Source organism: Triturus cristatus, chromosome 9 (assembly GCF_964204655.1).
Source record: "Triturus cristatus chromosome 9, aTriCri1.1, whole genome shotgun sequence".
NCBI lineage: Eukaryota > Metazoa > Chordata > Amphibia > Caudata > Salamandridae > Triturus > Triturus cristatus.
This window is the reverse complement of record NC_140592.1, coordinates 1,256,838,321-1,256,864,655: the sequence shown is the minus strand read 5'-3', so window position 1 is coordinate 1,256,864,655 and position 26,335 is coordinate 1,256,838,321. Positions and strand designations below refer to the sequence as shown.

General features: G+C 46.2%; 1 protein-coding gene and 1 long non-coding RNA gene across 4 annotated transcripts in view; both read left to right on the top strand.

The window, feature by feature from the left end:
* PRKD1 (protein kinase D1) overlaps nt 1-26,335 on the top strand; it is a 937,657-nt gene that overhangs the window by 679,136 nt on the left and 232,186 nt on the right. For all 3 annotated transcript variants that reach the window (XM_085627361.1, XM_085627360.1, XM_085627362.1), the window contains one exon: nt 7,990-8,203. In XM_085627361.1, the coding sequence (XP_085483487.1) occupies nt 7,990-8,203 (214 nt within the window). The remainder of the gene's footprint in view (nt 1-7,989; nt 8,204-26,335) is intronic.
* Nucleotides 5,175-6,409, top strand: LOC146799711 (uncharacterized). The gene is made up of 3 exons (XR_014968965.1): nt 5,175-5,306; nt 5,589-5,654; nt 6,331-6,409. It is a non-coding gene; the product is annotated as an uncharacterized LOC146799711 (long non-coding RNA).

Here is a 26,335-nt window from a genome sequence, read left to right as displayed (position 1 = left end):
GGGTGCCGAGTAGGAAATGAGGTGTGGAGGTGACGGGGTGATGCAAGAAGAAAAACTGGAGATGTGGCAGAGAAGGTGTAGTGGATTGGAAAAAGGCTGTCGCTGAGAGAGGGAACTAGATACGGCGGGGAGCACGCGAGGTGGAATGAGATTGTGTATTTAAGCAGGGAGGGAGGAGTGATAGAGAAGGGGGTGTAGAGTTGGAACAATGGGTGGTATAAAGAGAAAGAGGAGGTATGGGAGAGGGGGAACAAGGTGTGATCGAGGGGTAAAATGAGATGTGGCAGAAAGGGAAAGTGGAGGTGTGGCAGAGTTGGGAGCAAGGTGTGGTAGGAGACTGGGGTTTGGCAGAGAAGGAGAGAGAGGCACTTAAACTGCAGTAGAGGGAAACTGCACGTTTGGCAGAGAAGAAACAAGGTGTGGTAGAGAGAGAGAGAACAGGTTAGTTAGAAATGGAAAGTGGAGTTGTGATAGAGAGGAAACAAGATGCGTTAGAGTGGGAAAGGGGAAGGAGGTAAATGGGGAGTAATGTGCGGAAGATAGGGATCGAGGTGATATAGTAATGGAAACTGGAGGTGCAGTAGAGAGAGTACAAAGCGTGGTAGAGAGTAAACAATGTTTGGTAGTGAGGGAAATGGCAGACGTAGAGAGGGAGTAATGTGAGATAGAGAGAAAGAAAGGTGTAATGGAGAGGAAATAAGAAGGTGTGGTAGAGAGACGTAGCAAGGTGTAGCAGGGAGAGAAAGTGGAGGTTAGGTAGGGTGTAGACAAGGTGTGGTATAGAGAAAATAAAGGATGGTTTGTAGAGAATGAGGCAGTGTGGTAGAGAGGGAGCATGGTGTAGTAGAAAGCAAAAGTAGAGAGGAAGAGAAAAGCTATGGTAGAGAGGGAGCAAAGTGTGGTATAGAGGGCATGAAGAGGTGTAGGAGAGAGCAAAATGTGGTAGTGAGGGAGCATGGTGTCGTAGAGAGGACAAGTAAAGATGATGTAGAGAGGGAGCAAGAAGTGGTAGAGAGACAATGAATTGTGAAATGGGGTAAGGAAGCAGTGTTGTAGAGAGGGAACAAGGTGTGGGAAAGGAAAAGCAGATGTAACAAAGTATGATAGAGAGGGAAGTAGAAGGTGTGGGAGAGAGGGGAAAAGGTGTGCAATGTAGGGGATGAGGAGGTGTGGGAGATGGAGAGCAAGATGTGTTAGAGAGGGAACAACATGTAGCGGAGAGGGAAAATGGAGATGAAGTAGATATGGAATTAAGTGTGGTATAGGTGAAATAGAGGATGGTTTGGAGGGAATGAATTAGTGTTATAGAGGGAACGAATGTGGTAGAGAGAAGAGAGGTGCAGTCGAGAGAGAGTAAGTTGTGGTACAGATGGGAAGAGGAGGAATGGCAGAGAGGGAACAAGGTGTGGTAGAGAGGAGAAGAGAGGTGTGGTAGAGAGAAGAGAGGTGTGATAGAGAGAAGAGAGGTGTGGCCGAGAGGGAGCAAGCTGTGGTAACAGTGGGAAGAGGAGGAGTGGTAGAGAGGAGAAGAGAGGTGTGGTAGGGAGGGATTAGGGTGTGGTGGAAGGAGCAAGCTTTCATAGAGAGAGAAAGAGAAAGTGTAGTAGAGATGGAACAAGGTGTGGAAGAGAGGTGAAGAGGGGGAGTGGCAGAAAGAGAAAGTGGAGATGTGATTGAGAGGGAGAAAGTTGTTGTAGAAGGGAAAAATGAAGGTGAGGTTGGGAGGAGACATTGTGTGGGAGAGAGGGAAAGCCTGGTAGTGATGGAGCAAGGTGTGGTAGAGAGGGAAAGAGGAGGTGTGGTAGAGAAGCATGAAAGTGTGGAAGAAAGGGAAAGTGAATGTGTGGTAGAGAGAAGAGGTGTAGTATGGAAAGCAGACAGAGGTAAGTTAGAGTGGCCAGGGGACCCTGGGGTAGAAGATTCAAGCAGACGTGAAGTACAGGCGTCGTGTGGAGGTGTAATTGAAATATAAATATGAGTTGTGAAAGAGAGGAGGATGGGGTGGGGTAAAGAAAGCTGGAGAAGATGCGGGTAAAAAGTAGTTGCAAGAGGAGGTACAGCAGAGTTGATAGAGCACTCAAGAATACAGAAGGCGCAAGGAGGTGGCTTATAAAGAGAAGGCTTGTGGGTAAAGAAATAATAGCAAGCTTCCAATTAAGCAAAGGGTTAAATATTCTGGGCATTGTTAAAGATGCATGTGTAACCACATAGTGTGCCACTATTAACAACTGACTGAGACATCCTCTTATTTCTTGGTATGAAAATATTTTATTTCGTTTTTAAATCTTTTTTGTTTTAGAATGTAGTCTTAATCAGTTGTGTTATCATACATATATACAGAATTAATAAATAGACACATAAAATATGTACATAAAAAGGAAAAGTCAATCCAAAAAATACAAACAGTAATTGTTACTTTCTCAAAAACTGGACAGATTTGATGAAGGCTAGAGATAGATAACAGCTATGCGCGTTTCGGCACTTCTGCCTTCGTCAGGGAACCGTCTATAACGAAAAACTGTATAGGGCACAGAACATTATTTTATGGTTACACCTTTCCAATATATATGCACGTTTTATGTACAATTTTGCACAAAATATAGCCTAAAATATTAAGGTTACTTCTCATTAATACATGGGATTCAATACAAATGATGATAGCGAAGACAGGCAATAAACATGTGTAAATCACAAGAAAAAAAAAATCTATACAATCTCCAATTAAATTCGTTTAATACTTGATACATTATTTGATTCATTCTTTATCTAGTTTTCCAAAACACTGGTCATGCTATATCATGGCCACTCCACCCGTAGCATAAAGAAAAGTGAAAATTGCACAATTAAAAGAAAAAGAGAATACATCTTTTTAGTATAGTGAAATGTAAAACATAATAAAGACTGAGTCAGAAAAAGTATGAAGTAAAAGGATTAATAATGAATAAAAGCTATAGGGCCCAAATTATAAAATTGAAGAATACAAACTAGTAACAGAAGAAAGTGTTATTTATGGGTGTTGTTATATAATTGCCTCTGCAACCCTCTAGTATTAGTTATTAATGTTGTTATATTATTGCCTTTAAAATGCACTGGTATGAACGAGATCTATACCTAGTTGGTAGCACACAACAATATATGCAAATCGGTTGTGGAATAGACTAGAAATTATAAATGAATTCCTAAATCGTTCTCACCTTAAGTTTTAAGTAGGAAACTAAATAGTTGATGCCTTTCCGTTGAGGTGCTTGAGTTGTCTATATCTAAAAACAGGGAACACCTGGATTTTAATGCCTATGTCATATAACATGTATAAAACTTTTATAGGTAAGAAGTCGACACAATTTCTTACTTCAAGATTATACAGATCTTCGACCATACTCAAACTGTGAAACCGCGATAAGTAGATCAAGGCAGGGCAGTCTAAGCTCCTATGAGGGTGAAAAATCTCAAAAGATAAGAGACTCCTCTTAATGTGACATGTCTTCATATTTAGTTATAATCAAAAGCATATAAGTTGTTATCATTAGGACGAAAAAACTTACTGTATGAACGTGACAAGATACTGTTACTGTAACACACTGGGTCCTTAGGAAAGGATTGTTGAACCAACATTAGTGCAAATTACGGATCGGCAGGGAAACAGTAGAAATTCTGATAAGGTAATAAGCGATGACCTAAATCTAAAAAAAGGGGAATGGCATAAACATATCATAAGTAACCTCAAATCTACATGGAGTGGTATATCTCGTTTAATTACTTGAAAGAGGTGCTTACTGTTTATGGTCACCAAGGGCTCTTGCACCATATATATTCTCTCTTGCTGCAAAAAGTGTTAAATCTAAAGAGAAGAGGGGGTAAACATAACATCAATCACCACAAATCTACCTGGAGTGGTATATTTCGTTTTGTAGGTGAAAAAAAGGAAAAGTGCTTACTTTCTATTATTAACAAAGGCTCTTTCGTATATATATTCTCTAGCCGCCAAAATGGATAAACACCTTAGGTCCTTGGGTCATCCATGCTAAAAACACAATATTGGTTCGTTCCCGGGACGATTCCTATGAGCCTTAAAATACCAATAATATACACTTCAGGATTCTTAAATCTCGCAATCCCAAACTAAGATGGCGATATACATCCTTGTATGAAGTATGTTCTGTAGCAGGGGATCTCTGTGTATAGTCATAATCCTGCATAGACACTTAAGAGATAATAAAAGACAATAATGCAACCTGAAAACACTAGGCTACTCTGGCCATTACTTCATCCTGAAGTGAAAAGGATAGCCAGGTAAAAGTTAAATTTAACTTTTTCACTAAGTTTCACACATATAGAAACTCTCCTTCACAAAAATCCCTCTTTCATGATAGAGATGAAGGGGTGGACAGACAAGCCCCATAGGCTGCCATTATATGTCTGTAAATGGGTACCGTGCCTTTACGAATCCCTCCAGACACCCTTGGTATCCCATGATGCACAGCCAAAGGCCTGTTAATTTCAGTTCTTTTTTCCGGCTCCTGCTTCTCTATTCACAATACCTTCTGTCATTAAGTAGTGTATGAAGTCCGTTCTCTATTCTCAATTCTCAATCAAGTTAAAAAGCGTGCCAAATCCCGGGCCACATAAATAGATCTGGCAGAAAGAGGCATTCTTAGCAATCGGGTGCTACGGAATAGAATGTCTCGCAGTCATACGTAGGTAAGCGGTCTATTCAGACAGGGCAATCTTTGTGACTTAAACAATATTTTCCAGAAATCTTTGTGACTTAAAAAATATTTTCTAATTTTTTTTTACATTACTTAAAGGATCCAGTGTTGTGTTTTTAGCATGGATGACCCAAGGACTTAAGGTGTTTATCCATTTTGGCGGCTAGAGAATATATATACGAAAGAACCTTTGTTAATAATAGAAAGTAAGCACTTTTCCTTTTTTTCACCTACAAAACGAAATATACCACTCCAGGTAGATTTGTGGTGATTGATGTTATGTTTACATCCTCTTCTCTTTAGATTTAACACTTTTTGCGGCAAGAGAGAATATATATGGTGCAAGAGCCCTTGGTGACTATAAACAGTAAGCACCTCTTTTCAAGTAATTAAACGAGATATACCACTCCATGTAGATTTGAGGTTACTTATGATATGTTTATGCCATTCCCCTTTTTTTAGATTTAGGTAAACGCTTATTACCTTATCAGAATTTCTACTGTTTCCCTGCCGATCCGTGATGTGCGCTAATTTTGGTTCAACAATCCTTTCCTAAGGAGCCAGTGTGTTAGAGTAACAGTATCTTCTCACGTTCATACAGTAAGTTTTTTCGTCCTAATGATAACAACTTATATGCTTTTGATTATAACTAAATATGAAGACATGTCACATTAAGAGGAGTCTCTTATCTTTTGAGATTTTTCACCATCATAGGAGCTTAGACTGCCCTGCCTTGATCTACTTATCGCGGTTTCACAGTTTGAGTATGGTCGAAGATCTGTATAATCTTGAAGGAAGAAATTATGTCGACTCCTTACCTATAAAAGTTTTATACATGTTATATGACATAGGCATTAAAATCCAGGTGTTCCCTGTTTTTAGATATAGACAACTCAAGCACCTCAACGGAAAGGCATCAACTATTTAGTTTCCTTCTTAAAACTTAAGGTGAGAACGATTTAGGAATTCATTTATAATTTCTAGTCTATTCGACAACCGATTTGCATATATTGTTGTGTGCTACCAACTAGGTATAGATCTCGTTCATACCAATGCATTTTAAAGGCAATAATATAACAACATTAACAACTAATACTAGAGGTTTCCAGAGGCAATTATATAACAACAGCCATAAATAACACTTTCTTCTGTTACTAGTTTGTATTCTTCAATTTTATAATTTGGGCCCCATAGCTTTTATTCAGTATTAATCCTTTTACTTCATACTTTCTCTGACTCAGTCTTTATTATGTTTTACATTTCACTATACTAAAAAGATTTATTCTCTTTTTCTTTTATTTGTGCAATTTTCATTTTTTGTTACGCTACGGGTGGAGTGGCCATGATATATCATGAACAGTGTTTTGGAAAACTAGACAAAGAATGTATCAAATAATGTATCAAGTATTATACGAATTTAATTGGAGATTGTATATATATGTTTTTTTTCTTGTGATTTACACGTTTATTGCCTGTCTTCGCTATCATCATTTGTATTGAATCCCATGTATTAATGAGATGTAGCCTTAATATTCTAGGCTATAGTGTGTGCAAAATTGTACATAAAACTTGCATATATATTGGAAAGGTGTAACCATAAAATAATGTTCTGTGCCCTATACAGTTTTTTGCTATAGACGGTTCCCTGACGAAGGCAGAAGTGCCGAAACGCACATAGCTGTTATCTACCGCTGGCCTCCATCAAATCTGTCCAGTTTTTGAGAAAGTAACAATTACTGTTTGTATTTTTCGGATTGACTTTTCCTTTTTATGTACATATTTTATGTGTCTATTTATTCATTCTGTATATATGTTTGATAACACAACTGATTAAGACTAAATACCAAAACAAAAAAGATTTAAAAACGAAATAAAATATTTTCATACCAAGAAATAAGATGATGTCTCAGTCAGTTGTTAATAGTGGCACACTATGTGGTTACACATGCATCTTTAACAATGCCCAGAATATTTAACCCTTTGCTTAATTGGAAGCTTGCTATTATTTCTTTACCCACACACCTTTTTCCCTACGACTAGCAAGCACATTGTATTTGTAGGGGTCCCCTTTTTTCAAAAATTAGAAAGAGAAGGCTTTCTTGGGGCTGATGTAACATCAGAAGATGGTGTAGAAAGAAGGTAGGAGGGGAAGACAGGATAGGTATTTGGATAAAGAAATAGCCAGAAGGGACACGAGAAAGCTGGAATGGGAATATACAAACGGTGGGGGAAAGGGGGAAATAAGCAGAAGGAAAGTGATATTTTGGAAGAAATGGGAAGATGGGAAAAATTGACAAGATGTAATCTAGAGAGTGATAGAAGGTGAGATGAGAGATCGGATGGGTTGTTAGTGCCGGATTTAAAGGGTGAGTGCACTTAGAAAGAGTACATATGGTGCACTCCTGTTGAGAATGCCAGGGAAAAAGCAAATTTGAAATATCCTTGATGAGAGTACCTGGGAAGTACTACTGTGGGATACCCCGGGTCAGATACCTTGATCAAGAATGCCAGGGATGTATTACTGCTAGATTGGCTAGTTAAGGGCGCCAGGGGGTATTAGTGTTGAATGCCCACAGTGAAGATGCCATTGAAGCGATAGCATTGCTGTGTGCAGCATCTAATGGTGCGGGTGCCAGGGACGTGTTATTACGAGATACCCTAGGTCAGCGTGCCAGAGGATGCCAGGATGTAGAATACACAGGGCGAGCATTCCAAAGAAGTGTTTATCTGAGATATGTCAATCTCAAGATGCCTTGAATGTGCCTAACATTCTCAAGATGGTGCTGCCAGGGACTTGTTGCTGTGAGATACCTAGGGGCTTACTGCAGTGAGAGACGTGTGGACATGTTGCAGTGGAATACCCACGGTAAGGGTGCCATGGAGGTGTTAGTGAGGTATACCCGATGCTGAGGTGCCGGGAAGGAGTCAGTCAGTGATAGCCGGGATGAGGATCCAGATAAGTGTTATTGTGGGAGATCCATGGGTGAGGTCATCATAAAAGTGTGCGTGTTCAAGAGTGGAAGCCCTGCTGTTGTTTGGACTCACCTTCCTCCCTGGTGAGTTCATCATTTAGCCTTTTGACATAGATCAGAAGAAGTTGGTAATTTTTGCCTGTGCCGTTGGTTCTCCCAGCGAGAAGCGTGGCCTCCTCTGTGCCAAGAGTTTCTGTGCCTGCTGGTACTAATGCGTGTGGTTACTGCAAACCCCACTGTTGGTGTCACCTCTGCTCTCATGCTGAATGGTGAAGGTGACCCACTGCTGTGATGGACGCTTCTTTTCTCAGACCTGCTCAGCCCTGGAGCCGAGTCTGATGTGGTCATGGATGTGGGAGGCGAAGAAAACGGAGGTGCTGGTGACGAGAACCGCAGGGGGCTGATAGAGGACCTGGAAGAAACTCTAGCCCAGGAGTCTGAGACCTGCTCGACCGATGACCACCGTGACAACGAGGAGCTGCAGGACCATGATGCCGACCCAGACGACGGCAACAGGATGATCAGGTAAGCCTGGTGACTTGGCCAATCACTAACGAGCTCTGGTTGCCTCAATATACATCTCATACAATCATACTTCTGCAATGGTGGCCTATGTGGTATAAAACTATGAATGTTTTGTTATGTTATGTTATGTTCATGGTATTTGTTTAACGCACAGTCCTCAAATGCATCATTAGCCCATACTGGCCTGGAAGGGCCATTGTCCTCTTCAGATTTCCTTCATTGTGTCCGATTGCCCCATGATGTGTCTAATCTTCTACAGATGTGGTCTTCAGGTCTGAGCGAGTCCTTGTAGACACTTCTGGCGCACGCTTCACCACTGAGGCAAACTCTAGGGACTGTGGACAACTGTTGTCTGATTGCTGCTAGTCCGCAGCGAGTACCAGGCTGGATTTGATGAGGGTGCAAGGGTATTTAATGATAATGAGGAACTTTGCCCTAATCTGTGCATCTAGATTGAAGTTTGAACGGGGGCGGCTGATCCAATCCCAAGCCCAGCTCTGTTGGGGGCGTGATATTTTTAGCGAGAAGTTTCTTATAAACTTGTTCTACAGCAAGAGTTTACATTTCTTTATTTATTAGATGGTTATTTGCATACTTTCTCATGACATCAGAATCCTGCACCTTTGGAACTGTTTGTCCCAATCTCAACCCATTATCTACACTGTCTTGCAATTGTTTGTGCATCTTATGTTCCTTTGGGGTTTTGGGGGATCCCCTTGTCACCATTTCTGTTACTCACATATAGATCTTTCTTTTTTTAATAAAATAATTTAGATTTTGAATTGGTGTGTGGGCAGATTTTCTTTAACAAGATCATATTGCCTCTACAATAAACTGATATTTCGAAGCCCACTTCCCCGAGACACTTCTGTATTTAGTTGCAGGAGTCTGTGCTCCACATACTCCTGTAAGGTGGCTGGACATTGCATAGACTATAGTGACTTAATATGCAGATGTACATCCTCCCTTTAGGATAACAACAAAAAATACTTCATGAAAGAGGCTTCTAACCACAGATTCCTCACCTTTTGAATACTTCACCAAGCACCAAACTGGGTCCAAAAACTTTTCAGCAGTATCTCAGCATGCCATCCGGTTGCACCGTGCGGCTCCACGCAGAGGCTGTTCCGCTCCGGAAATGATGTGTGGAGCCAATATAGGTGCTACTTCCATGCGCTGACGTACGCTCTTTTCTTTCCATGCCACCAGATGCAGATCCGAGCTACCGCTTATCTCTTTTGTGAACCATTTTACCTCAATTTTAATCAGTGTCTAAAGGAACTGTCACCTCCTAGGATTACAGTTTTTAAACCTTGTAAGGACTGTCGAAAGCAAATGTCTGTGATATATACACATCAGGTTTGCCTGTGGTGCCTGGGGTTGGACCACGGCTGTAAGGTCTGCAGTGACTTTGTGTCGATGAATCTGAAGGTCATTTGTGACCGTGAGGTGAAGCTATACTTCGGGACCAGTCCAAGTTCAAAGGCTGGTCTCGATTCCATTCCAGGTTCAGACATCGATCACGAGGTCAATCATCGTGCTCCAAAATATTGCGTAATTCCAAGAAAAACATTAGAAAATCCAAGCAGGACTCAGCCCCTTCCTTTCATTCTCATACTCCCAAGAAGGCATGGGAGTGTCGCCATGCCTTTAAATCTCGCTCCCGACGTCAGTTGACGTAAGAGCCTATCCCACACTTTGTCCCAGCATAACTTGAGTTTCCGGGGCTGTCTGCAACTCCAAGACAGATCCGAGGGTTCCGCGAGACCATACTGTGAGTCTTTGAATCCCCATGGTGTGCTTGCGGGCTACACAGAGCTGAGATTTCCTCCATCTGGGACCCCCTCGACGGGTTTGCCATCAGCAGCATTTAGACTCTGTGATAAAGCTTCCAGACCTCTACCGGCGCCCCTAGCAACTCTACTTCTGGCTCCACACTCCACGCCGATTCCCAGACTGTCAATGCCCATGCTGACTCCATTGATGCTGGAGGACAAAGTGCATCCCATAGTGCTCTCCGACTCCAAGTTGGCACCACCCCGAATTCAACCAAGACTGTGTTCGTGTCCATCCAAATGCAACTTTTACCCGCTGCATCTTAGCTGCCTAATGTCCCGGTTCTGCAGGACATGTCTCATATGCTACATTCCTTATTTGGGAAAGTCTCTGATAATGAGTATGATGCAGGTGATGAATTTGGGCAACTCTACAATAAAGAAAACTGAGGATGAGGATCTCCAGGATGCCAGTGGCCCTCACACCTCTTGACACTGGCCTAGTCTCACCCCAGTTCCTGTAACTAAGGAAAGTGCCTCTTTTGCAATGGTCATGCAGAGGGCAGCTGAAGTTCCCGACCTCCAGGTGCCCACCTTGGAGGTCAAGACCAATGCTCTAAACTAAGTCCTCCAGCCTGAGCAAACCAGTACTGAGCCCCTCTTGCCCCTTAATGAGTCCCTCACCAACAACCTTTTAGGAGCTTGGGCAGTAGCAGCTGCTACCAGACCCGGGTGGTGAGGCTGGGGAGGGGTCCGAAAAAATAAAAAAATTACCCTCTTATCTGAAAATGGCTGGCCGCTGCCTCTTCTTCGTCCTCTTCTTCCTATCTCCGGTCCGGCAGCAGGAAGCACCTGGGCTCCCAGGCTCCCCTGAGACAATCACAACATTGCAACACTGCATTGTGATTGGACTCAGCACCATGGATCGGCACTCACTCGGGTATTGGGAGGCTGGGCATGTTCCTCACCAGGTTGTGAATTACAGTCCGGTGGGGAAGATGCAAAGTGCGCATGACGGCTTGGCCGGCCTAAGAGGGCCAGACAAGCAGTTGTGTGCACTTAGGGAATGCAAACCAATCCTCCCCCTGCACTGGACAGCCCGCCCCCCGCCCCGAGAGCCAGTGACTGCAATAGGAAAACTAAAATGATAATAACAGTGTTATTATCATTTTTCATTTTTCCTTTTGAGCAGTGGGGCGACGCTCCTCCGCCTTAGCAGAGGAGCCGCCACTGACCTTGGGTCAAACCTTGCTTTGGTCCCCTGGTGAATTACCAGATTGCGTGGCACCATCCTTCTGCCCTCAACAACCTCGCTTTTTTGGCTCCGCACCCCTCCCCTGAGAGCTTGGTAGTGCAAACTTCCACCAGTCAGACACACCTGAATACCTTCCTGTCTACTCCCCCAGATAAGGATTGTAATGGCCAGATGTATCAACGTTTTTTGCATTCGCAAAAGAGCCAATTCCCAGAATCGGGCAGTTTGCGAACGCAAAAATGCGTTTTCACATTCTCAAACATTTTGAATTCACAAAATGGGTAATAGCAATTATTGCAATTACCTAAATTGCGAATGCAGTTAGGGAATCGCAATTGGCAATTCCCTAAATGTAATTCATGTAGCTATCGCAAATTGCGATTTTGCATTAAGGTTTTGCATATTACCACCAACTTCTAGTTGGTGGTAATTTGCAAAATCCTTGAAAAATGCACTTTTTTGCATTTTCCAAGTGCCATGTGGCGCATATACATGCTCTTAGGGCATGTGTGCCACATGTGCACACATGCATATTTCAGGGGTGCATCAGGGTGGCCTTTTGGACCCCTTGCACCCTTGCGCAATTTGTGAGTACCTATTGGGTACATGGATTTCCCATTCATTCCTATGGGCCTCTAGGCCTGTAGAAATTAATGGGAAGCCATTCCTTATTTGCGACTCGCACTTTGCGAGTCGCAAATAAGGAATGCATAGGAATCGCAAAAAATTTGCTGAAACCTACATACATCGTATTTTGCGAGTCTATAATAGCGAATCGGTAAAATTCGCTATTATATTTTGATACATCTGACCCTTCAAGAGAGGAGACTTTTGGGAAGACAGTATTTTTTTCCCACAAGTTTGGCTCTCCAGTCTGTCAATTCCAGTTGCCATTTGGGCTGCTATTGCCAGCTTCTCTGGGGTTCTGTCGCTCAAGTCCTCCCGTGTACCGGAAGACCTTCATCCTGTACAGACCCATGTCATACAGGATAGCTGTGACGCCGCTAAATTTACCATCCGTTGTGGCCTGCATACCACAGATTCCATTGGGTGAGCCATTGGCACTAGCGTTGCTATCCATCGCCATGCCTGGTTTAGATCAGCAGGTTTTTCGGGTGATGTTCAGTCGTCCCTTATTGACATGCCCTTTGATGTCCATATGGGATAAAGTGGACTCCGCTCTGAAGCATTCCAAATAAAGCAGGGCCTCAGTGCACTTCTTGGACTTGTCTGCTCCACCACACCAACTGCATCAGCCCTTTGATCTCTCTGCGGCTCTGGTAGGGGTGCCGTATACAGACAGACAGCCACTATAGCCTCAAGAACGTTCCCAGCTGTTTCGTGGCCGTGACCCAGCAGTCCAGGACAGTGCGCCAGTCAGTCCACCACTTCCTCCTGCCTGCAACCTGTTTTATTTTAGTCCTCTCAGCACTTTCTTTGGATGGACAAGTTCAAGATGCTCACTCTGGCCCAGTTCTTGTGTGTCATCAACATTGGACCCTGGAGTTGGACAAGCAGGACGCTTATTTTCACATCTGTGCCCCGTGGGCCCTAAGGCACTATCTGCTGTTCATGTTAAGACAGGAGCATTTTCAGTTTGCTGTACTCCCCTTTGGTTTTACTAACACTCCTTGGGTGTTCACGTAATGGATGACATGGTGGCAGTACACCTTCGGAGGTCAGGGGTCCCAGTCTTCCCCTTCCTCGATGACTCGCTGCTGAAAGCAGGTTTGCCCCAGACAGTCGCCACCCACCTCCAGGCTATGGCAAACCTCCCAACATCCTTGGGGTTCACTTACCAACATGTCAAAGTCATACCTAACTCCTTCTTTGACGCTCGCTTCCATAGGAACAAACCACAATTCTTCTTTTAAGATGAGGGAGATAACAGGCAACGTCTCTGGATGTTGAGGTGAGCACCACGCTCGTCGCCAAATTAATGTGGTGTTTTCCACATTAATAAATAACTTGTAGACACCAAATGAAGGACAGGTTCTATTTAATCACCTCAGCCATCAACAGCAGTACAGCAACTGTCAACTAGAGAACCATAACATTCAGAGATTCCACATAGAACCCCTCGCAAAGTTCTACGCAGAACCGGGCATGACGTCACACCATCCTGGACACAGTCCAGTTTCTTGCCTTACCTCTGGACAGGTGAGTCCAGGACATTCAGCCTATGATCCCGATCTTTAAACCTCTGTCCTAGATTTCAGTGAGGTCAACTCTTGGACCACTGGGACTGATGACCTTTTGCACTCAGCTGGTCAGTAACACCAGATGGCTTATGCGGACTCCAAAATAAGTTCTGAAGTCTCAGTGAGGCCAAAATCTAGAAGATCTCTCCGACCATATCCAGACCTTGGTGGAGACCGCCAATGACCTGCAGTGGTGGCTACTGAACTGTGATTGGGTCTGTGGCAGATCCCTCTCCCTACCCCCACCCAGCACTGACTGAGGTAACTGATGCCTCACTCCTGGGTTGGGGTGGCCACCTGGGAGAGGTGGAGGTCAAAGGTCTCTGGTCTCCGTCCAAGGTCCAGCTCCACATCAACCTTCTGGAGGTGCAGGCCGTCCGCTTGGCGTTGAAAGCCTTCCTGCCCGCGATCACGGGAAGGCTGGTTCCCGTTCAATGACAATGCCACCGCCATGTGGTATTGCAACAAACAAGATAGGTTTGGATTGTGGACCCTGTACCAGGAGATGGCTGATCTACCGGGGGAGCTTCCTGGTGATGAACCACCTGGCGGGCTGTTTGAACGCCAGAGTGGAAGAACTCCGTCTTCGATGCTTAGCCGACCACCAGTGGTTGTTACAGCCAGATTTGGTGCAAGGTTTCTTCCATGCATGGGGAGAACCTTGGTGCGATCTCTTCGCCACCGCCAAGACCATGCAATGGCAGCAGTTCTGAACGTTGGAGTTCCCACAGCGTCTTTCTCTCTCTCTGAGTCGAGTTCCACCTTCAGTGGTACTCGGAACACCAATACGCCTTCCCTCTGATACTTCTTGTACCTCGAGTTCTGAAAAAGATTAGCACTGACCTTGCCTAAGTCATCCTAATGGCTCCGCATTGGGAGCAGAAGGTCACATGTACAAAGTGCTTTTGTGGTCGCAAATGGGATGAGTTGCAGAATCGGCCCGTTTGCTAATGCAAAAAGGCCTTTTAAAATGTACAAATTCCTATTTGTTATTTGGTAACCTATTACTGAATCGCAAATTGGGTTTGCGATTCGGTAAAAGGAAGGGGGGTGTTTAGGGCGTCCCTTCCTAATACCGTATCGCAGTGGTATGTGTGAATGTTTTGCGACTTCAAGTAGGTGGTAATCCATTCGCAATGTCTTTTTGTAGTTTAATTGTAACATCACTTCTCATTTGTAATAGGAGAATGGCATCACTCCTGTCCTTTAATAACTTGTTACAGTTGTGAGTTGTGGTGTCACAATGCCTGCTGCCAGAGCCAGCGTGAAGAACAAGCCCGCAGCAGGACTGTGGCTGCTGCTTACCCTTGAGAGGGATCATTAGCTTCCCGCTCTTTTTCAGAAGGGCCTTTCATGAATATGCACAGTCACTAGCCGATAAGGAGACATTTATGAGGCAATGTTTATTTACCTCGCTGCTGGAGTTCAAGATAATAGGCAGGAACCTGTCTGCGTGCTTCCACTGCTCTGAATTGTAGCCACTTTAAAAAACGGAATATTTAACTGCTTACATTATTCTCAAAGAAAGATCTGCAGACACCGATCGGAGTCTAAAAGGGTTTATTAACAAAAAGAAAAAATCACAGATTCATTCCACCCAGGGGGTTCCTCAGCAAACCATATTGGAGTGAAGTTGGTAAACAAAGGCAAGGCACAGACACACAGCATTCCATACAGACACACAGCATTCCATACAGACACACAGCATTCCATACAGACACACAGAATTCCATACAGACACACAGCATTCCATACAGAGACATCCACAGAAGATCACACAACTCTCTGATCAAAGGAAGGGCACATCGAGAAAGGATGAAGACGTCCTTCAGTTGTAACAAGAATGTCAACTTTTCAGATAAACTAATCGACACTTTCTCGTCTCAGGAGCAAAGATGCGACTGGGAGGCTCGATGAGGAGATGTTCACTTAGACATGTTCAGCTTGAGCAAGAAGGCCTGGCAGCGGCACTAAAGTCTCACTAACAGGTGCGCAACGCCCATTGGGCTCAAAGGGCTTAACCACCCCCACCCCCCGTCGTGTGTGTCAGCCCGGCTAAGACAGCTTCCAGTACACACACAGCCGCACACGAGCACTTCACAGGTCTTTAAAAGACCATTTACTTACTAAGGAGGCTTTGTTGAGTTTTCACCCCTTCTTAGAGCCCTACATCTTCACTCTGCATATTGCTGAAAGAATCAGCCCTCCCCCCCGAAATTTTTAGTAGTCCCCCGAAATTTGGCTCTAGTTGTGCCTCTGCTCACTAAGACCATAACTCCCATTTTCCAATTCCCCCTCTTGCTCTCGATTATTGCAAATTAGTGAATATCAGTAAGCGTTAAAGAATTCCCCTCCAGTTCCATATCAGGTTCACAACACGAAAGTTGTCGAAGGGTGGGGGTAGAGGTACTCTGTCCTGCCTCTGGAGTGCCTGATGATGGAGCGGACACAGATTCGGGCAACAATAAACTCAATATAAGGACCAGAAAGGAACCGCCACAACTTCAAGAACCTTCAGTCCCACCCTCCAGACTTATTCTTGAGTAAAAGACCAAATACTCCATAAAGCTTTCATGGATTGTATGGATCTGTTTATGCATGCCCAGAGAAACGTCTGACATGAAAGTACAACACTCATCCCTGCAGTTCGACCAACTCCACCTTTGAGATCCGACCATCATTTGTAAAACAAGCATTTGCAATGCAGTAGGTCTCGCATTTGCGAGCGTTTAAGCAATTGGCATTGTAAATGACAATGCCTTTTATTGATGTGTTTTTTAAAGCAACACATATATAAAAGACATTGTTATTTATAATTCAAACACAAGGAGATGATGGACGGAGCGCTGAAACTTTTCAGACACTCACCCCTAGTCACAGATCTGGGTTGAATCCATCATCATTCTTTAGCTCACTTCGCCACCACAGTTCAGACTTAGCTATATGAGCAGACGTGGGACCTTGCTCACTTTGCCACTGGATTCAAGCTAGCCTGGCTGAAGAGGGATGTTACCCCAAAATCGGTCCCAGGATGCTTGTTTCCGGTCCAGGGAAGACATGGCTTGGCAGTTCGGGCTGGACTGTTCCCATGAGGCACAGATTGATTTGCATATAGCTGGGTCTGAACTGAGGTGGCGAAGTGAGCTAAAGATTAATGATGGATTCAACCCAGATCTGTAACTGGGGGTGAGTGTCTGAAAAGGTTCAGCGCTCCGTCCATCATCTCCTTGTGTTTGCATTGTTATTTATAATTCCAACAGCTCAAACTCTCGCAAATGCGAGACCACTCTAATGGTGGCTGCGCCTCTTTCTTTAGATGCTGCTCGCCGTATGCAGGTTACAGCGAGCAGCGTTCGAAGAAAGGGGCGTAGCAAACATTTAAGTGAAAGCGCATATGGTCATCTTTCAGCCAAAGTGAAATTTAAAAGGTTCTGTAGCGCAGCCACTAAAGTGAAAGTGGCCCGCGCTGTAAGTGAAATAATTAAATAAGCGCGGCTGCTATAGTTAAAGCAGACTCCGCTATAATTTAAAAACAAATAATATAAAAGCAGATGGCCTGCTGCGATGTCGTGAGTGGAATAGGGGAAGATCATTAAAGAAAATAGTGCTCACTGACTTATAAAGCAGACCGTGGACAACAGAAGTAAAAAGTCCAGTCGTTATGGGAGGTTACAAATGCAGACAAGACGGTACCAAGGAGGGACTATTACGCCTATTCACAAATGAAAAGCAACGATTTCGCAAGGACAGTAACAGGAGCCAATTGAAAAGATGGGCGGGAAAGGGGCAGAGCTTCTATGCCATACCTCAGTACAGCATACCTCGCAGAGCAGCGCATGCGCTGCGCAGGCTCGACCTAAAACATAAGTACAAGGGTCCTTGCCAGGATGCAAACTACAGCTTGCACCACCCATTGCCCGCACTAGCACTGCCAAATACGGTACCATCCCAACAGTTTTTTTTCTTCCGTTTTTATTTATTTCATTTTACAAACAGTAACATAGTAAAAGGGTCGACATGACAACACAAGTGACAATATCTCATTAGTTTCGCTCTTTGACATCAAGTGTAGTATGACAGAGGGTCACGTCTTGATTTCTTGGCAGTAATATATATGTATATGCATGTTTTACTTTTACCCTCTATACAATGGCAGGAGGCACACATACGAGTGGGGGGGCTACTAGGAGCCCGCCCTTGCGTTGTACTGTAGGAGCTTCAACGTCTTGTGTTAAAAATGCGCCCCCTTGGACCACCTCAATAATACCGGGAGGAGGGGGGGGGTGATAAAGAAGGGACAAAGTAAGATTACAAGGGTAACATGGCCCGACTTCAAGATCCCCCGACCCTCGCCCTTCCCTCTGTCCCGCCAAATATATAAACAACATGAACATTGCTAAGCTGTTATTACACCATGTTAATCGTGTGAGGTGATCATGCTGATTTTAGCTACCCCCTCTCGTGTTTGCTATTGTGTGGTGGGCCCACTCTCATCGCCCTCCTCCACCTGCGGCATTATGGGTTCTGGGTTGTTTAATTCCAGGTGTGGCTCGTTTTGGAAGTCTTGCAGTATTGTGTCCCAGTAGACGACAATAGGGGTCTTGCGAAGCCTCAGGGGTCTTCCCTGTGTAATGCAATACTCTCAGCCTTGGCCCATGTCAACATCGATTGCCTCCAGGCCACCAACAGGAGGCGCCGGTGATTTCCATCTTCTAGTGCCACCAGCATTCCTAGGTCTAAGAAACGAGTGGTGACCTTAAGTTGTTTACTTCTATAGAAAAGGCCCAGGATGCATACCTCCCATGTGTGCGCCATTGTGCGGCCGGTGCAGTCGGTTAGCTAGCTCATGACTCCCTGCTAGTAAGGGGAGAGGAGTGGGCAGCCCAACCATGTGTGGGAGATCACTATGCGGCATCAGGGGCAAGCGGCGTCTGCATAGTGGAAGCATCTATTTATTTTGGAAGGAGTGAGGTATGATTTCTGGGTAATGTAGTTCTGGATGAGGCAAAAGCGGGCACTGCAGGGGATTCGGACTGGGCTTTCTAGTAAGGCAGCCCATTCCTTGTCAGTGCAGGGAGGGGCCAGGTCTGCGTCCTAGTGCTGTCTCAAAGGCAGGACCGATACTGCTGTGTGGAGACACAACGAGGCCAAGAACCACTTTGTGAGGTGTCTAGCTGACCCCATAACATGTAGGTATTGGAGAGTTAGGTGTGTCTGGTGCTCCACTGAGATTTCCCCCCATTTACCGCCCAGAGCTGCTATTAGTGAAGCATGAAGCAGGAACTGGCCTGGGGGAGACCCTCTTCATCCATCAATATGTCATAAGTCAGTAGGGCACCATCCCAGTAGAGGTCGCCAAGTGTGTATATGCCTGCTGTCTGCCGGTTGGTGAGCTCTGCAGATGTGGTGGTGATATGCCCTCTCGGCATGCCCGTCAGTGGCAATTCTGGTGCATACGGAACCATGGCACGTTTAATCAATCAATCAGGTGTTTGTTAAGCGCGACTACTCACCCGTAAGGGTCTCAAGGCGGTGGGGGGGGGTCGCAGGTTCCAGTCCATCAAGGAGGGGGTCTGTCGAAGAGCCAGGTTTTGAGGTTTCTTGCGAAGATGGGGAGCGATGTTGTCTGTCTGAGGTGGAGCGGAAGGTCGTTCCAGGCTCTGGCCGCTCAGAAGGAGAAGGAGCGGCCTCCCAATCTGGTCTTTCTGGTGCGGGAGACCACGGCGTAGGAAAGCTGGGCTGATCGTAGGGTCCCTTGGGGTGCGTGGAATTTGAGTCGGTTGTTCAGGTATGCTGGTCCGGTGTCGTGGAGGGCCTTGTGAGCGTGGGTTAGCATCTTGAAGGTGACTCTAGCTTCGATGGGGAGCCAGTGGAGTGTGAGCAGGTGCTGGGAAATGTGGCAGTGTCTTGGCATGTTGAGGACCAGTCTTGCGGCGGCGTTTTGGATGTTCTGTAGCTTGCGGGTGAGGTTTTTGTTTATTCCAGCATAGAGTGTGTTGCCGTAGTCGAGCTTGCTGGTGACCAGGGCGTGAGTCACGGTCTTTCTGTGTTCAAGGGGGATCCATTTGAAGGTCTTACATAGGAGGCGGAGGGTGTGGAAGCAGGAGGACGAGACAGAATTGATCTGGTGGTCCATTTTGACTTCTGAGTCCAGGATGATTCCCCAGTTGCGTGCGTGGCCCGTGGGGGTGGGTGGGCTTCTAAGGGCGGGGGGCCACCAGGTGTCGTTCCAGGCGTCGGAGTTTGGGCCCATGATGAGTACTTCCGTTTTGTTGGTGTTTAGTTGTAGGCAGCTGTTTTTCATCCATTTGGCGACGGCTTCCATGCCTTTTCGAAAGTTGTGTCTGGCGGTGTTGGGTTCGTTGGATAGGGAGAGGATGAGTTGGGTGTCGTCTGCATATGACACAATGTTGAGTCCGTAGGTTCTGACAACGGGGGCGAGCGGAGCCCCCATGCATATGATGTATAGGATGTTGCTGTAGCATCGGTATGCAACGCCCAGAAGCATTGGTACTGACGGCCACCCACGAGCACAGGGGTGGAATAGCTAGAGCAGCGCCAAGTTCCCAGGCTGGCGAAAGCATGGCAGTGTCAGATTTCTGCTTCCCCACCATCCATCTGGCCATCCATTGAAGCTGAGAGGGGAGATAATATTGTTCCATGTTGGGAACTACCAGCCTGCCTCGATTGATGGGTAATAACAGCTTAGAAAGTGCCACTCAGCAACAGATGTTATTACAGATGAATTCTCTCACGGTGCTCCCAAATTTGTGAAAGATAGGGGGCGCAATAAGGGGCAGGTTTGAGAAATAGTATAATAGCCATGGTAAGACTACCATCTTGAGAAGTGCAACTCGATCCATGACCGATCGGGAAGTGTGCAGCAGAATATCATCTGGGATCTGATAGCTGTTCTAGCTCTTCTGAGATTATCTTCCAACAGGTCAGTTGGCTGATGAGAGATTCTAATCCCCAAATACCTAAACATAGCAGGTTGGCACGTGATGGGAACGTCATTAAGTGTATAAGCGGGGTCAGGACAGTCCTCATTGAATGAGAACAAAGATGAATTGGCCTAGTTGACCCGTAGGCCAGAAAGGTCAGCAAAGTCATTAAGAGTCTGAGCTAGCTCGGAAGTGTCCGATTGGATGTACAGGAGAAGATCGTCTGCAAACAGTGAAATGTACCCAGAGAAGAGTGGTAAATCACAGGCAATACCTGCGGGTGCAGGTGACCCCTACTCCTCAAAATGCAAAAGAGCCTCACCTTAATTAACAATAAACTGGACTCTCTTATATCTAGAGTAGAGCAGATGAAAACAACACTCGACAAACAGAGGGAATTTTGAACTTTGAATTGTTGAAACACTCATATCCGCTCTTAAAGACGAAACCACAATGTCCAATGAAAAATTACTTAACACAGAGAAGGTCCTTAGGTTCATAAAGGCGAAGAAGGAAGACATGGAGGACAGGTTTTGGTGCAATAACCTGCGTTTGTTTAGCATTCCCGAATCCACTAGCACAGGTAAGATTGTGGACTATGTTGAATCACTGCTCAAGTTGCTGTTTGGGGCTGACAACTTCTCCCACTTGTTCGCAGTAGAGAGGGCAAACCACTCACTATGGCCAGTGGTCCACCTGAGGCAGCTCCCACCATAGCTTAGCCAGACCTTTTAACTTCAATGATTGGGCACTGTTCTCAGACTTGCATGTTATAAAGAGTCTTTATCTTTTGATGGTAACACTATATTGATTTTTCAGCAGGCATATGAGGAATACCTGCCCATTAAATATAGACTGAGACAAGCGGGTATAGAGTATACAATGCTGTATCTCGGATGCCTGAAGATTACACATCGGAGCAAGCCACGTGTGTTCTCAATACCACAGAGTGCCAGTCCTTTTGTTGGGCTTCTCCTGGGGCTCGCCAACACTAGAGGAAGGACTTAGCGACTTTACATAGTGGGGTGCCACTGCTACTATTTTCTTATATACGCACACACACTTTGCTGAATACCCTTTGTAGTTTGTGAGCCTTCCGTTGCATATGTTGGATAGCTAAAAGACACAGACTGTGGGGTGTCATCCCGGTCTGTGTCCCACCTCCTAGACATAATGCTTAAGATAATTGAGCTTGTAGATGGACCTCCCACCCCTGGGCAGTTTTCCCATAAATTCTTCATAACAATCAATCTCTTTGTATCTGCATGAATTATACACTGTGCGCTAACAAATGCTACCACTTCCCTAATGCACATGACAGATGTCATGCGAAGTGCCCTATGAGGCTTGCATTTGTGCACTATCTTGCTTTATACGTTCAGGTTTTGTTACTGTGGCCGTCATACCATTTGCCTATGTGGAGGTGTTGGCTTACTGGTTCTCATGGCTCTCTCAGCGGTACCCCCCTCAATATTCAGGTTATTTTCACTGGTTCACAGGATAGCTTTATACTTCGTATACATGGGGAGGCTTTTTGTGGATGGGTACTGTCCACTGGCTGGGTGGGGTTGCTAGTGTGGGCGGTGTATGGTTACTCAAAGGAAATGTCATCCATGTGCAGAGATCACATGTTGCTTGTATGTCTTTTGTACCCATTGCAGCTTACATGGTGAGACACATAGTGTATGACAAATACTTGCTTTCATCGAAGTCATAAAATAGCCCACATTTGCATTAAAATGGAGTGGATCTGGAGCGCTGGCCACATACGCCTCACATGCCAGAGGCACTGCCATCATTAGGAAATGCAGCGCCCCCTTTAGACTCCTTCAGGAAGCAACCGACCCCCTATGGACGATATCAGTAAATGCAGGCTGGACTATGCAGTGAGTGTATTACAATGGTCCCAATACAGACGACACTGCCTTCCCACAACAGGTACTGAACAAATGCTTATCCGTGACGTCCCAGACTATACTATGGGGAGGTGATTGTAAGGAATGTCACAACTTCAGGTGATCTCTGGTGCAAGAAAAATGGAAACCAGTTAAATTATGATTTAAAAAATCGAATTTTAGGGGATGTTAAGATTAGAAGGATTAAACTTTAAAGTATACTCGAAGCCATTATTCTAAAGAAAGTAGAGCAGCCAATGAAAGGCACGAACTTCAACATCAGCTCCTCGACTGCTCAACGTATGAATAACAGAGTTAACAGAAACAACAACTTCAGAAATGTGCAGTTCTGTTTTTGACTGATACAGTAACATTTTCACTTTTGCTATTCAATAATATAAAAAAACATAATAGGATTTTTATTGAAATGATACGTATGTCATACTAAGATCCTGTAGATTTGATCATTAAGTGTTTTAAATAACCAGAATAGCTTTTAAGTGTCCAATGGATGCGTATTCATACATGAATATGTTTGGAGGCTGGGGCGTGGCTTGCCTGTTCAAGATGGCGGTCTGAGGCTAGGAAAGCTCTGAGGTGCTGGACGGGAGCCTTGCCATTTATCCTTTGTTTCTGCGGCCATCTCCTCATGAGGGACAGTGGATGACACTCCTACAAGCCAGGGCTCATGCTGTAGCCGCAACATTGCTTGATGGGCTGCAGACCAAACCCACAAGACCCTGACCGGGCAAGGTCGCGACTCGGATCGCGGCTCCCGCAGTGCTGGTAGCGGCGGGCCGGGGCCCGAGAGAAGAAGTACCGGCAGCCCCCCCATACTTCAGAGGGGTATCCTGGTGGGACTGCAATAGGAGCGGCCAGACCTATACAGCCGACACCAGGGACAGCTGGGTGGACTCTCGGCTGGGGGCCACCCGGCCCAAGCTGAAGCAACCGGCCTGAATCCAGACGCATGCGGCCTTAACGAAGCCATGCAGTGAGGCCGGAGGCCCAGGGCCTAGCGCAGCCTCTCCATGCCATCAGTCAATGTGCCCCCCTGTAACTGAGGAGAGAGCCTAGAGGCCGGTGGATCCAGACCTACTCAGAACGTGACAGAGAGCCAGAACACGAGGACTCCAAAGGTCATCATCACCCGGGCTGGGCCCCCATGAGCCAAAGTTTTTGCTACAAAGTCAGAGGTGAGCCCTCGCTGAGGGCCTTTTCCTACCCAACGAGGGGCTAGTGGGTATTCAGCCACCTTTGAAACTGCGGCGGCGGTCAGCATAGCCCCCTGTTTCCTTCAAGACCTGAAGAGGGAGGCTCCATCTGCAAAGAGATTCCAGCTCATAGCACCTCTGGGCATAGCCAGGCTTCACCCCTGCTACACTCACATCTCAACCGCAGGAGATGACCTGGGAGCACTAGCCCCTACAGCGGCAGCTGGGGCTAGTGTCAGCCTTCCAAGAATTGTGATTCCCCCCCACCCTGGCAGGTTGAGTTGAATCTAGTGTCCCCCTCTGGCCACCAATGAACTCACAACACCAAGGATTTTGGAGGGGGTCGCTGGTCACCTGGAGTCAGGAGCCCAGCACACAGGAGCCGCAGATGGCGACGAACTACAGGTGACACTCTTGCCCTCAACCAGTCACAAACAATACTCTCACCCTGAGCGCCAGGGAGGTCCAGGAGAGGGTGGTGGATATTCCGTGGCATGCATGGAGGCGCTTGGACATCCCACAGTGGAACACCTGTTCTACAGTCCTTACTCAGGAATGGTCCACCAGAGACTGACGTGGGGCCCCTCAAGGCCATATTTACCAATGACCCAGTCGCAGGGACACGAAGAATCTGAACTTGCACAGCCGGCGCGAACCCTGGAGTCCCAGAACAACCTACAGGTCATCTTGCAGGCTATCAAGACATCCCATTCCTCTGTGGACATCAAAATTGAGGAGCTTCATGTGGAGTTTGGCCCTTTCCGTGACGAGCAACGGAAACTTGCCTAGAGAGTGTTGCACTCTGAGCGCACCCTGAAAGATATTGCACCACAAGTAGCCGACCATGGACAGCGAGCTCACGACCTGGAAGACAGGGTTAAAAGACTCAATGACCGAGTGGAAGATGCAGAGGGACGAGCGAGCCGGAGAATATTTGAGTGATTGGCCTTCTGAAGGGATTGAAAGACCCTAGCACAATAATAGCCTTTCTAGAGGACGGGATAAGCTCCTTCACACCTGCACAAGACCTATCATTGTACTTCTCCCTTGAACATGCTCACCATGTCACTGCCTGCCACCCACTATAAATACAGGGGCGCAATCCTAATGGTGTTCCGACAGGCAGACCCACTCACCTTAGAGAACAGCAGGATCTTGGTATTTGCCGACTGCACTATGTTGTTGCAGCGACCTTCATTTCTTGGGGTCAAATGACGGCTCTGGGACCTTCATCTCCAATACTTACTGCAATATCCAGCAGAATTAGAGGTAATCTGAGATAACCAAACTTACTTTTTCCCCTACCCCTCTTTGGCCTGGGATTGAGTCGAGCAATACGCAGGTGAGGGTGCCTGTTCATCGGGGGGAAGAACGGTGGGCGTGACCACCTGCAAACTAAGGAGCAGACGCCGAGACCACCCGAACTTTGAACACCTCCAGAGCGCCCTTTCAGCTTGGCTGGTACTGAGGAAGGTGACACCACACACTCCTCCTGGATCTTTGAAGGCGACTAAGACTCCCGGGCAACCCCGCAGACAGCTGACGATCTAGGAGGCTTCCCCGCTGATGCGGTCTACTCAACCTGGTAGAATGGTGATGTGATGGGGACAAGACCTGATTCCCACCAGGAGGGGGAGTACCTCTTGCCCCCCATGACCAGTTTTCCTCCTCCCCCCCCATGGACATGGCCCACCATGAAACTTACCCAGTGGAGCTAGGGCACAAGTCTCACCAGTGGCCGGTCCATATTACGTCCACCGTCATACAAAGAACCCCAACCGATGAACTCTGATTCTGCTCCTTCCTAGTTCTTCACTCCTGGACTGCTGATTACCTCTTGAGCCCGCACCCCCACATCTACGGTGTGTAAGTTCGAAAATGGTTTGGGCTTGCAGCCTGTTGCTACAGGCCCCAATCACTGGTACAGTTTTTACATTTCTTGTTGCTATTGTTACCTTCTCTCACGGCGCGGGCGATTACACAATACTCATCTAACTGACTACTGTGGGTTGGAGGGGGGGATGGATGGGTGGCCCCCTTGGGGGAGTGAGGGGCTGAGGCCACTTTGCATCATTGGTGACACAAGATACAGTCCACTACTGTGTTTACTTACCCTTAATGTTAGGGGAATGCACACAGTGCTCAATCGATACTCAACTTACTCCTAACTCAAGCGCACATCTGCTTCCTTCAGGAAACACATGTAGTACGTGAGGAACTACAGTGACTGTGTAAACACTGTAAAGGAACCCTCTATGGCACCATTTAGTTGGCCTATGCGTGAGAGGCACTCATATGGTTACGCCCAGGTGCGCCTTTTCAGCCCCTCTCCACAGTTATAAATTTTGTGGAGAGATATGCCCTCAACTGAGATCAAGCAGGGCTCTGGACAGCTCTTTCAGGGGTCTTAGCCCGGTGGACTGATATCCCATGGGGGGGGGACTATAACAGCGTACTAGATGCTACCCTCGACAGGTCACACTCACTCCTCCCCGTGCTCATCTCCACTCTGCACAGTTCGCCCGATGGACGTGCCACTGGTCCTTGTCACATGCCTGGAAGCAGGTCACACTCACCCCTCCCCCGCGCCCATCTCCACTCCGCACAGTTCGCCCGATGGACGTGCTACTGGTCCTTGTCACATGCATGGAGAGCACACAATCCACAACCCAAGCAGTATTCGCATTACTCGCCCACACACGACTTATATGTTCGTCTTGATAGATTCCTCTGGTCCACTATCCTCCTACCACAAATCATGCACTAGGACTACCTGGGGAACATCATATCTGACCACGCAGCTCATACGATTGACTTTAACTGGAGCGTGCCGCCCCCTCCGGTCCCC